The sequence below is a fragment of the Scyliorhinus torazame genome, chromosome 2, assembly GCF_047496885.1.
Source record: "Scyliorhinus torazame isolate Kashiwa2021f chromosome 2, sScyTor2.1, whole genome shotgun sequence".
In the NCBI taxonomy this organism is placed as follows: Eukaryota; Metazoa; Chordata; class Chondrichthyes; order Carcharhiniformes; family Scyliorhinidae; genus Scyliorhinus; species Scyliorhinus torazame.
The window spans coordinates 222,683,736-222,697,548 of record NC_092708.1 but is presented as its reverse complement, the minus strand read 5'-3'; the positions used below and the strand labels follow the sequence as shown (position 1 = coordinate 222,697,548).

The following is a 13,813-nucleotide window of genomic DNA, read 5'->3' as shown; positions in this document are numbered from 1 at the left end:
CAGCCCAGCTGCTCATGGGTCTCACCCTCAGGACCACGGTGCAACAGTCTCGTGCACAACACAAGGCGGCGCAAGACGCTCGGGCGACTGATCTCCCTGCTCTGGCGCCGGATGACAACGTCCGCATCCATCTTACGGAGGGTGGCTGGTCTGCAACTGCTGTGGTTCTTCGGCAGGTGTCTCCCCGCTCGTTCCTGGTTCGTCTGCCAGATGGTTCCATTCGCCGCTGCAATCGGCGTGCCCTTCGTCTCGTTCCACGCTCGCTATGTGATCCTCCACCGGTGCCACGCCCTCCTGTTGTCCCCAACCTGGACTATGTGGAGATTCCGAATACTCTGCATCCTCCTCACTCTGCCGTGGCCCAGCCCGTTCCTCAGCCGGTGGTTCCTGACCCACCCTTGAGGCGGTCAACCAGAATTCGTCGCCCACCTCAGAGATTTGGCTTATGAGTTTTACAATGTTGGACTCTTTGATCTGTTCTGTTATCCTGTTTCATCGTTCCAGTAGTTTGTATATAATGTTCATTTCGTTGTTGGTGTGACACCCTATTTCTCTGCACCAGGCACCTTCCCGTGAAAATAGATTAGCCTCATGCACATAGTCATGTAAATAACACGCACACACATAGTCAGGTACATTCACTACACAATATTTATTGTCACGCAGGCACATATTCCTTATATAAAAGGGGGGATGTCATAATATACACCAGTATATTATGGTGCAGACACGCACACACACACACACTGATGGACACAACACCACAGCCAATCACCAGTGAGAGCACACACACTATAAAGACAGGGGACAGGAGAGTTCCCGTTCACTCTAGTACCAGCCAGCTCGGAGCACAGAGCTCACAGCCTGCAACACAGACATTCACCATGTGCTGAGTGCATCACCTGGTTAAGACTAGGCAAGGGTCAACAGTTAAAGCTGGTATTGCATTTACCCACAGTTCAAGTATGTTCATATAGTTAACCTTATAATAAAATAAGAGTTGCACCACTTCCAGTGTTGGTGACCTGTTTGTGATCCAGAACTCCCAACACATCAGTGGGGATACATCGAGAAGATGTGTTGGAATACAATACACATATCACTCGTTTTATGGATTTACAAGCAGGTTCAAATCACCCTGTATCTGGAACGTATTTGGTGGGAAGATACATTAGACTTTGTGTTATTGCTGAACTTGGTGAAACCTAAATGCAGCACTCAAAATTGCAATTTTCAAAAACAAGGTTAGAAAGTTTGATTAAAAGTTACAATGTGTTCATCTTTAACGCTGACAAATAGAAGTTTACCATCTGTTACCACGAGGTCTACAATGCCGGCTGCCAATCATCGGCTGCAATGTGCCACGATGACACAATTCCTCCACATGTCAAAGTGACATAGATGATGAGCTATAGCATGCTGTCCTCAGGCATTGATAGTCACTTTTACAAGATCATTGTAGATCAGTGAAGAGCATCTTTGTTTACAAAGATCGTCATTTCAAACTCTCATTACCACGGATTTCATTTTGAAAATGATTTTTCAGTGGCACTATCATTTTCAGAGCACCGTTACCATTTCCATATAAACAGAGTAGTATAGCTTTAAGATATTCCAAATGATACTGTTAAGTTGTAGTATTTGTGTTGATCAATCTTTAATGCTCATCTCAACACAGTGCTCATGACCAAAGTCTTATTTTGTTCTTTGTATTGTAAAAGTACAATTTAAAACAAATTTACTTGACCAATTAAATCTCACCAAAGCTAGTCTGCCAACACTAACCCCTTTTATTTATAACTTTGAAAAGCTGTGGTTTACCGCGCACAAGTCCAAGCTCGGGGACCTACGGACTACCGGCCTGGGTTGAAGCAGCCAGTTTTAAACTCCATTGCTCATTTCTATGGGCGAGCTCCAGCCCTCTCAATAGGGAAATTCATATTCCATGAAGCTCACGGGGAGATCTATTGATGATCCCCCTTGTCCTTCATGGCCACCATAACATCCTTCCCTCCTTAAGTCCGTTTCACGGTACCCTCGCTCTGAGCAAGTCCCTTCCACTGCTTGGAGACCGATCTGAGGTCAGTCGAGGGTGGGACCGGATCTGGTGGTCAATGGAATTGGGGACCTTACGTTTCTGGAGGGAGTGTTAAAAAGTTAATGACGTGAATTTCACTTCGGGGTCCCCATCAATCGGGGCACTAGCTTTCTCTGCTTCCACCTTAAGAGTCTGTGTCCCCGTTATCCAGAGGAATGGGTGGTGTGTTATCTTTGAGCTGTTGCCTGGTACTGACAACGGCCACCTCCATAGTCGGTAACGATGCTTGCTCGGGGGCAGACTCCCTGCTCCTGAGATGGTCCCAGTGTTTCTTTACGACCTTAACCTGAGCCTTCACTTTGTACGACACTGGTCCTGTTTTCTCCATTATGATTCCCAGAGATCCAGCTGGGGCCATCACGGAAGTTCCTCACATAAACCTGATTGTCTGTTTCGAATGTTCTTTCTGTTCCTGCAGAGTTGTAATTTCTTTCCTGTTTCTCTTGGTGTGACTCCACCCTCCCTGTCAGGTTTGGGAATAGTCGGCTTAGTCTTGTACGAAGCCGTTGTCCCATTAACAGTTCCGCTGGGGCAATTCCCACTGTTGTGTTAGGAGTGATCCTATAGTCAAATAAAAATTGTGCCAGTTTGGTCTCTATGGATGCCGCTGGCTGATTCTTCATGCCAGCCAGTTTTAAAACTGCCCATTCTGCCAGCCCATTTGACGACGGGTGATAAGGCGCTGTTCTGATGTGTCTGATGCTATTGGAAAGCATAGAGTTTTGGAACTCACTACTGATGAAATTAGTGTGATTGTCAGAAACCAGGACTTCCAATATGCCATGCATGGACAAACTCTGTTGTAATTTCTCGATAGTAGCGTGGCAGGTCACGGAGCTCATGTGGTGTATCTCCAACCATTTGGAGTGCGCATCTACCAGGATCAAAAACATAGAACCCATAAAGGGCCCAGCAAAGTCCACCGCACTCCCACATATGGCCTGCCTGGCCACTCCCATGGGCGTAGGGAGGGAGTTTTTGATGGTCCTGGAATAGATCTCACTGTCTCACCAAGTCCATGATGTCTGACCAACATTTTCAATATCCCAGGATGGCCCCATTATGTAGTTCCACAAGTATCGGACGCCGCTCTGAGTGTGGGACCCCGAGAGAATGACACTGTCCTCAACACTGAGCTTGCCTTAGTCAGACATGGTTTCATTTCTTCTGAGGGTTGTCCTCGGAATCCACCATTCAGGATCATGGGCGTCATTCTCCGACCCCCCGCCGGGTTGGAGAATCGCCGGGGGCTGCCGTGAATCCCGCCCCCGCCGGTTGCTGAAGTCTCCGGCACCGGACATTCGGCGGGGGCGGGAATCGGGTCGCGCCGGTTGGCGGGCCCCCCCGCTGGATTCTCCGGCCAGGATGGGCCGAAGTCCCGCCGATAAATTGCCTGTCCCACCGGCATGGATTAAACCACCTTTTGAACGGCGGGACAAGGTGGCGCGGGTGGGCTCCGGGGTCCTGGGGGGGGCGCGGGGCGATCTGGCCCCGGGGGGTGCCCCCACGGTGGCCTGGCCCGCGATCGGGTCCCACCGATCCGCGGGCAGGCCTGTGCCGTGGGGGCACTCTTTCCCTTCCGCCTCCGCCACGGTCTCCACCATGGCGGAGGCGGAAGAGACTCCCCCCACTGCGCATGCGTGGAAACTGTCAGTGGCCACTGACGCTCCCGCGCATGCGCCGCCCCGAGATGTCATTTCCGCGCCAGCTGGCAGGGCAACAAAGGCGGGGCGGAAATTCCTCTGGCGTCGGCCTAGCCCCTCAATGTTGGGGCTCGGCCCCCAAAGATGCGGAGCATTCCGGACCTTTGGGACGGCGCGATGCCCGTCTGATTGGCGCCGTTTTGGGCGCCAGTCGGCGGACATCGCGCCGTTTCGGGAGAATTTCGCCCCATGTACTTAGTTTAGACAGGGTTGGATCTTTTTGTGCCTAGGCCTTAATTTGCCTTACGGACAACGGCAGAGTCTCTATAAGATTTAGGGTCTCAGTGACCCTTTCCAATGCTAGTAAAGGTGCCAGGCTTGTGGATATTAGGAGGCATCAGCGTTAGCTATCAGGGTTCCAAGGTGGTGCTTGAAAAGATATTCATCAGTTGCAAATAACAGGACCCAACGTTATATCTGGGCAGAGGCAATAGCCTTACCCTCTTTAAAAAGTCCCAATAAGGACTTGTGGTAGGTTACTGCTATGAAATATCTGTTATGAAGCGGTGGCACAGTGGTTAGCACTGCTGTCTCACAGCGTCAGGGACCCGGGTTCGATTCCGACCTGTGGTGGCTGTCTGTGTGGAGTTTGCACATTCTCCCCCTGTTTGCATGGGTTCCCTCAAGGTACTCCGGTTTCTTCCCACAGTCCAAAGCTGTGCAGGTTAGATGAATTGGCCATTGTAAATTGCCCCTTTGTATCCAAATGTTAGGTGTTATGGGGTTACGGGGTGCTCTTTCGGGGGGCTGGTGCAAATTCAAAGGCCTGCTTCTACACTGTAGGGACGTTACGTCTTTCCAGCGGTGTGAAAGTACTGCCCAAACCCCATAAGAGGAAGCAGCACTTGTCACAATGCATTCCTTCTTAGGGTCAAAATGGGACAATAGGTTGGATGACAGCAATTGTTGTTTAACTTTATTGAAAGTCTCCACCTATGGTGCCTCCCAAGACCATATTTGATACTTCCACAGTAGGATATGCAAGGGGTTCAGTACGGAGGCCAAATTCAAGATAAATTTCCCATAATAATCCCAGGAAGGAGTTTTACTCTGTGGTCTTTCTTGGAGTTAGTGCTTCCTTGATGGCCTTTACCTTGTTGACTACTAGGTGTAAACCTTTTTTTATCCACCCAATAGCCCACGTAGGTCACTTCATTTGCTTAAAAAACACATTTTTCCCTCTTCAGGTGTATCCCAGCTCTCGGGAATCTCCACAAGACTTCTTTTAGGTTCGCCAGGTGCTCTTGTTCTGAAGCCTCCGTGACCAGCATGTCATCCAAATACATCACCACTTTGGCTAACCTTTGGGAGTATATTCTCCATGATCCATTGGAAGATGGCGCATGCTGCTAAGTCCCCAAAGGACAAGTGAGTGTACTCACATAGGCACTTGTGCGCGTTGATTGTAACATACTTCTGGGAGGCTCGTCTAATTCAAGTTGGCTCATATCCAACTTCGTGAATGTCTGGCCACCTGCTAACTTGATGTATAGGTCTTCAATTCGAGGAATGGGATATCTAACTTCGAAACCTGATTGACTGCTAGCTCATAATCTCCCCAGAGGTGATCAGATCTGTCCTACTTAAGGACAGGGATGACAGGCGCGGCCCACTCTGTGAACTGTGAGGGCCTTATTATACCTAGAATTTCCAGGCACCCAGGTTCGGTATCCATGTTTTCCAATGGGGAGTATGGAACTGGTCTCGCTCCAAAGTATTTAGGCGTAGCATCGAGGTCGACATAAATCTTGGCTTTGGCTCCTCTTATTTTCCCAAATCCTTCCTGGAAAACTCAGGGTGTGTGCTGATGACTTAATAGAGTCCTCCCATGCCCAGCCTTAAGATCTTCAACAGTTCGGCCTGACCCGCTGGAGCCAATCTCTCCCCATTAGGTCCTTGGCCCTGCACAATGATGAGTGGGAGTCGAGCGGATTGCTGCCTATAAGTCATTGGGGTCATGGCAATGCCCTTTATTCATAAGGGTTCCCCCGTGTGGTCTGGCCTTCGAGTCTTCTAAGCTCAAGAATTGAATATCACTTTGGAGGTGGTCATATGTCTGCACCCGATAAGAGACTGTAGCACCCATGTTCACCTCTATTTTCGATGGATGACCCTTTACCTGCAGTTTCACCATTATTGGGGTGACATTGGTCATAAAGATATGGTTTAGTTGCATTGTCCTTGTTTCCTAAAGTGGTGCGGGCCAGTATTGGCCTGGACCTCTTCCCTGAACAGCACGCGTTTTGCCCATTCTTATAACTTTGTCTTGGCTGTGTCCTTTGGCAGTGCTTGCAATATTTAATTGTCTACGATCTGCAACCTTCCAGAGCATGTTCACTTGCACTCTTGGTGCCGTCAATGCATTTCCTTAACTGCTGGGTGATGCAAGCTGAGCTCCGATATTCTAATGGACTATCTGTCATCTTACATACACAAGCATCCTCAGTTGACGAATAGTCACTGTTACATGAGACCCTTCCCCTAACTGGAGGACATTGGTGTCTGACACCAATTGTAGCTCCTGAGCCCCTTTATTCCGCATTTTCCAGTGATAAAGCTATTTTGATGTTTTTTACAAAATCCAGGTTGAGTTCTGCCAATAATTATTTTTGGGTCATCGAGTTATTTATTCCGCATACCAATCTGTCTCGCAACATTTCATTCAAGGATGGTCCGAATGATCTCCCAATTTTCGTAATCTGGCCAAAGATTCAGTGACAGGTTCCCCCGGGCTTCTCCCTACTGTGGTAAAGCGGTATTTCTGGAATATTATAGAGGGCTTCGGATCATAACATTTTTTTTATCAAGTCTACTAAATTGTTAAAAGTCTTCAAGTCAGGGATATCTAGATAGGTCAGACATTTTAAGCACTCCGAGTGTTGGGGCCCCGCATGCTGTCAGTAAGATTACTTTCTGTTTTTCATCTCTCTCAATATTATTAGCCCAGAAGAAGTAACACAAAGAAGTAACACTATGTTTATTGGGTCCAGTATTCTCCGCTTATATCACAGGATTCAAGTTTACCGGAGAGAGGCTTTTATTTGCTTACCAGGGAAGCCACTTATTCTCAACAATGAAAACTGCGCAGAGAAAAAAAAACTTGTTTACTCCTCGTCAACAATGTAATAATCTCACCAAGGTCAGTCTTACATAACGGAAAAGGCTGCAGCCATGATTTACAGCGCACAATGTCCAAGCTCGGGGTCGTACAAAATAATGGCCTGGGTTGAAGCAGAGGGTTTTAAACTCCCGCTGCTCGTTTCCCATTGGGTGAGCTCCTACCCGCTCAATAGGGAAATTCATACTCGAAGCCCAGGGGGAGACCTATTGATGATCCCCTGTGTCCTTCATGGCCACCGTAACAGAAATATTTCAAGTAGAAAAGTTGATTCCTTTTAATGTTATCTGTAATTACTTTAAAGTGGAATCCATTTTAAGCTACCCAAAATGCTTTCAATAGTAATCTAAAATAAAAGGGTTAAAGTAAGAGTTCAACCGGAACTTTTCACTGACATTTAGCTTGCACATTTTGGATTATTTATTCAGTGTTAATGTCTGACTGAGAAAATCAAGTAAAGAATGTTTTACCTTGTAATATTTGCTTCCTGTATCATTCTGAAAGAGGGTGATGCATTTACTATCTAGTCTCCAATAGTGCCTTTTTCGCTATAAGGATAAAAACACATTCCAATGTTAGAAAATTCTTAAAAGAACAGTGAATAGCACATTTAAATGGTAGCGTCGTTTATGTACTAGTATTAGGCAATAAAAGCCTTCTGTGCTGAATAAATGTCAGTGTCACAGGTGGAGCTGTTTATATAGTAATGCGGAGGTTTTTATGTTAAGTGCCCAAAAAGGATTTACTGATATTATAGTATATCTCAGGATACGGGATAATGCTGGGAAAACTGATGAAAATTGGACAACACCATAGTGAAGAGTCATATAATCATAAAAAGTAACACAGATTGTGTCTTTCCTTCCTCTGCTGGCCCCAAAGTTTCCTTTCTTGCACTCTCCAATTTCTAGTGTTGGTCTTGTTTGTAATATATTTTCTAAAGTTTCTCTCCTTCCCCTTCTAACCCTAATCCCTGCCATTTTAAAATTCAATTTCTCAGCTTTATTTACCACAAATGTTAATTATAATGTAAGCAAAGAAATCTTGTTGACAGAGTATAAGTTAACACGTCGATAAAATGGTTACTTGTTTGGTGAAACATTGATCCATGCACTAATTAGATTTTCAGGCTTTTATTAGCTGCTGTTAAACAAATGTAACTATCTCAATAATAGCTTTTTTATTCTTTAATGGGATGGGTGTCACTGTCAAGGCCACCCCTAATTGCCCGGAACTGAGTGGCCATTTCAAAGGGCAGTTGAGAGTCAACCGCATTGCTGTGGGTCTGTAGTTACTTGTAGGCCAGACCAGGTAAGGATAGCAGATTTCCTGAAGGCCAATTGTGAACCAGATGGGTTTTTACAACAATCGATGATAGTTTAATGGTTACCATTACTGAGACTAGCTCTTTATTCCAGATTTATTAATTGAATTTAAATTCCACCAGCTGCTATGATGGGATTTGAACCCATGAGCAGAATTGTATGGCCCTGTCGAGGTGGGAAAATGCGCCAGCCTTTCAAATTCCATTGATATCGCAAGGACTGGAAGATCACACCGGTGGGAATGGCTGTAAAATTCCGCTCCATGTCCCCAGAATGTTAGCCTGGGTCTCTGGATTCTTAGTCCTGTGGCAACATCACTTACGCCACCTTTCCCCCTTCCCCCTCCCATGTGTTTACTGTATAAATTATATTTATATAAACTATATTGCAACATCCCATGAAATCAGGCAGCCACAGAAACAGAGTAACACTGCATATCTTCTTTTAGCTTTCGGCAAGGTTTCACATAGCAGATTAATAAGTAAAGTTAAAATTCATGGGATTACGGGTAGCGTTTTGAGATGGATAAAAAGCTGGATAGCAGAAAGGAAGCAAAAAGTTGGAATAAATGGGTCCTTTTCAGATTGGCAGGCAGTGACTCGTGGGGTACCGCTGAAATTTCTGCTGGGACCCCAACTCTTCACATTATATATTAATAATTTGGTTGAGGGAACTAAATGTATTGCAGATGATACAAAGTTTGGTGGGAGGGTGAGCTGTGAGGGGGATGCAGAGATGCTTCAGCAGATTTGGACAGATTGAATGAGTGGGCAATGAATGGCAGATGCAGTGTAGTGTGGATAAATGTGAGGTTACCGCTTTGATAGCAAAAATAGGAAATCAGATTATTATTTGAATGGGTGTAAATTGAGAGAGGTGTGTGGTACTGAAAACAGTAAGAAGTCTTACAACACCAGGTTAAAGTCCAACAGGTTTGTTTCGATGCCTCTAGCTTTCGGAGTGCTGCTCCTTCCTCAGGTGAATGAAGAGGTATGTTCCAGAAACATATATATTGACAAATTCAAAGATGCCAGACAATGCTTGGAATGCGAGCATTAGCAGGTGATTAAATCTTTACAGATCCAGAGATGGGGTAACCCCAGGTTAAAGAGGTGTGAATTGTACCAAGCCAGGAGAGTTGGTAGGATTTCGCAGGCCAGATGGTGGGGGATGAATGTAATGCAACATGAATCCCAGGTCCCGGTTGAGGCCGCACTCATGTGTGCGGAACTTGGCTATAAGTTTCTGCTCGGCGATTCTGCGTTGTCGCGCGTCCTGAAGGCCGCCTTGGAGAACGCTTACCCGGAGATCAGAGGCTGAATGCCCTTGACTGCTGAAGTGTTCCCCGACTGGAAGGGAACATTCCTGCCTGGTGATTGTCGCGCGATGTCCGTTCATTCGTTGTCGTAGCGTCTGCATGGTCTCGCCAATATACCACGCTTCGGGACATCCTTTCCTGCAGCGTATGAGGGAGACAACGTTGGCCGAGTCGCACGAGTATGTACCGCGTACCTGGTGGGTGGTGTTCTCACGTGTAATGGTGGTATCCATGTCGATGATCTGGCACGTCTTGCAGAGATTGTCATGGCAGGGTTGTGTGGTGTCATGGTCACTGTTCTGAAGGCTGGGTAGTTTGCTGCAAACAATGGTTTGTTTGAGGTTGCGTGGTTGTTTGAAGGCAAGTAGTGGGGGTGTGGGGATGACCTTGGCAAGATGTTCATCTTCATCAATGTATTGAAGGCTGTGAAGAAGATGTCATAGTTCCTCCGCTCCAGGAAAGTACTGGACGACGAAGGGTATTCTGTCGGTTGTGTCCCATGTTTTTCTTCTGAGGAGGTCGGTGCAGTTTTTTGCTGTGGCGCGTTGGAACTGTCGATCGATGAGTCGAGCGCCATATCCCGTTCGTACGAGGGCATCTTTCAACGTCTGTAGATGTCTGTTATGCTCCTCCTCGTCTGAGCAGATCCTGTGTATACGGAGAGCTTGTCCATAGGGGATGGCTTCTTTAATGTGTTTAGGGTGGAAGCTGGAAAAGTGGAGCATCGTGAGGTTATCCGTGGGCTTGCGGTAAAGCGAAGTGCTGAGGTGACCTTCCTTGATGGAGACGAGTGTGTCCAAGAATGCAACTGATTTTGGAGAGTAGTCCATGGTGAGTCTGATGGTTGGATGAAACTTATTGATGTCATCGTGTAGTTGTTTCAGTGATTCTTCGCCGTGGGTCCAAGGAAAAAAATGTCAGCGATGTATCTGGTGTATAACGTCGGTTGAAGGTCCTGTGCGGTGAGTTGATCTTGTTCAAACTTGTGCATGAAGATGTTGGCGTATTGGGGTGCGAATTTGGTCCCCATGGCTGTTCCGTGCGCCTGGATGAAGACGCACGGAACGAACGGATCAACCGGGACCTGGGATTCATGTCGCATTACATTCATCCCCCACCAACTGTCCTGGCTTGACACAATTCACACCTCTTTAACCTGGGGTTACCCCATCTCTGGATCTGTAAAGATTTAATCACCTGCTAATGCTCGCATTCCAAGCATTGTCTGGCATCTTTGAATTTGTCTATATATATGTTTCTGGAACATACCTCTTCATTCACCTGAGGAAGGAGCAGTGCTCCGAAAGCTAGTGACATCGAAACAAACCTGTTGGACTTTAACCTGGTGTTGTAAGACTTCTTACTGTGCTCACCCCAGTCCAACGCCGGCATCTCCACATCATGGCTACCATCGGTACTGAAAACAGGCTGAGAACGTACACATAGGCCAGGAACAGAAACTGTCTCATGAGACCCTGGCTGGAATCGATACTGGCCATCTGCAAAAGCACTCAAGTCAAGGCATAAACCTGTTACTGCTATATGGACTTTGATTACCCACTCCAAGTCTATGAATATGTAACAAACTTCCAGACACAGGTGATTAACTTTGCAGCAGGACGAAGAACAGACAAAAGAAGCCATCAGACTCCTTAATGAGCTGATGACTGGTCAGACAAGGGGAGTTTCAGAGGACAATGGGTCTTAATTGAACCACCATCGATAAACAGGAGTATTCTGTCTTTCCCATTAACCAGTTGGGGTCTGGCTAGGACAATGGCCAGTAATGGGCATATACATATGACTCAAACCTGGCTTCCCAGCATAAAAGAAAGGAGCATGGAACAGATCTTGAGCGATGACCTGGGAGTTACCTAGGCACAACCATCACAAGAAGAAAGGACACTGTGTTTCAAACCCAGAGAAGACATCAACATCGAATGATCGTAGCCGGTAAGCCTCCTTTACAAACTGCGGGTAAAACCCAAAGCTAAACTGTGAGTCTGAGTCATGTGTTCTTGAGTAATAGAAATGTGAATAAAATTGCGTTAAACTGTGAACCTGTTTTGTCCTTTGTTCATCTCACAAATAAGGACACCTGAGTAAAACCTTTGAGTAAGTAAACTGGTCGAACGTATCAGAGGTTTTAAAGGTACAACAGGTGGATACTCAGCGAGACCTTGGTGTCCTCATGCATTGGTCACTGAAAGTAAGTGCGCAGGTACAACACACAGTAAATAAGGCAAATGGTATGTTGGCCTTCATAGTGTCTGTGTGGTTTCCTCAGTGTGCTCCAGTTTCCACCCACAAGTCCTGAAAGACGTGCTGTTCGGTAATTTGGGCATTCTGAATTCTCCCTCTGTGTACCTGAACAGGTGCCGGAATGGGGCGACTTGGGGCTTTTCACAGTAACTTCATTGCAGTAAGCCTACTCGTGACAATAAAGATTATTATTAGCGAGAGGTTTTGTGTATTGGAATAGAGATGTTTTACTGAACTTGTAGAGGGCATTGGTGAGGCCACAACCTGGAGTATTGCGTGCAATTTTGGTGTCCTTATCTGAGGAAGGATGTTCTTGCTATGGAGGGAGTGCAGCGAAGGTTGACCAGGCTGATTCCTGGGGTGGCGGGACTGTCATATGAGGAGAGACTAAATCGGTTAGGATTATATTCATTGGACTTTGGAAGAGTGAGAGGGGATCTTATAGAAACTTATAAAATTCTAAAAGGATTAGACAGGGTAGATTCAGAAAGAATGTTCCCGATGGTGGGAGAGTCCAGAACTAGGGGTCATAGTTTGAGGATAAGGACTGAGTTGAGGAGAAATGTCTTCACCCAGAAAGTGGTAAATCTGTGGAATTTGCTAACACAGCAAATAGTTGTGGCCAAAACGATGTGTAATTTCAAGAAAGAACTAGATATAGCTCTTGAGGCTAAAGGGATCAAGGGATATGGGAGGAAGGCGGGATCAGGGTCTTTAACTTGATGATCAGCCATGACCATAATGAATGGAGGAACAGGTTTGAAGGGCCGAATAGCCTCCTCCTGCTTCTATTTTCTATGTTCTATGTAAACAGAGAACAGTTGGGAAAAGAATAGTTTAAAAAAAGTGCTGATTAAAAGGGAAACATGCTAAATTTCTGGAAAAGGGAACATGGTACACCAGCTCTTATCAACCTCTCCTGTTCATTTTTAACTTGTAATTTTTGTAATCACACACAACTTCTGACCAGCTTTGCTGAAGTTAATTTAGTACATTTACAGAGCAATGACGTATTGGTATGAGGGCAATAAGAAGGCAATGGATGTCATCAGCACAGAATACCCACCCCCATCTTTTCCAACTAGCAAGAGATCATAGTATCCCTACAGTGCAGGAGGCCATTCGGCCCATCGAGTCTGCGTCAACCTGCCGAAGGAACACTCCACCCAGGCCCACTCCCCCACCCTATCCCATAACCCCACCTAGCCTATAGACACTATGGGGCAATTTAGCATGGCCAGTCAACTCAACCTGCATACTGTGGACTGTGGGAGGAAACCGGAGCACTCTGAGGAAACCCATGCAGACACGGGGAAATTCCACACAGATAGTCACCCAAGGTCAGGATCAAACCGGGTCCCAGGCACTGTGGGGCAGCAACGCTAACCACTGTCTCACTGTGCTGCCCAATCACCAATTGGGGTTGGTTTAGCACAGTGGGCTAAATAGCTGGCTTGCAATGCAGAACAATGCCAGCAGCGCGGGTTCAATTCCCGTACCGGCCTCCCCGAACAGGTGCCGAAATGTGGCGACTAGGAGCTTTGCACACTAACTTCATTGAAGCCTACTTTTGACAATAAGCGATTATTATTATCATAAATCTTGGGCCGAATCCTCACTGCTGGAATTCTACTCTGCTCCTTTTTACTTAGCTCTGTCTGGAGCTGCAGATTTCACACCTGGACGTCTGAACTTGACCTGCTGTGAAATGTGCAGCATAGCTGTTCCTGGAGTTCCTGCTGTGCGGAGCAGCATTGGTGGGGAAATGAAGCCACACCCCTCTTTACAGCACAAGCTGCCGTAAACCGGTAAGTTTAAAGTTCCCAGCCATTGTGACAGGTAGAATGTGTCAGGGTGGGGTCAATGGTTTGAGTCGGCTGCTCAGGAGAATGGGGTTGGTATGGGCTGGTTGGATGGTCAGACTGGGTGAGGATCTGAGCACCGTCAAGGCTGTGGGGGGTGGGGATGTGATGAACACTGTCCGAGAGT

At 46.6% G+C, this 13,813-nt stretch overlaps 1 protein-coding gene across 1 annotated transcript in view; it reads right to left on the bottom strand.

Moving 5' to 3' along the window:
- The window catches only part of prkd1 (protein kinase D1), a 575,159-nt gene that overhangs the window by 42,279 nt on the left and 519,067 nt on the right, over positions 1-13,813 (bottom strand). The window contains exon 9 of the mRNA XM_072484262.1: positions 7,390-7,467. Within this exon, the coding sequence (XP_072340363.1) occupies positions 7,390-7,467 (78 nt within the window). The remainder of the gene's footprint in view (positions 1-7,389; positions 7,468-13,813) is intronic.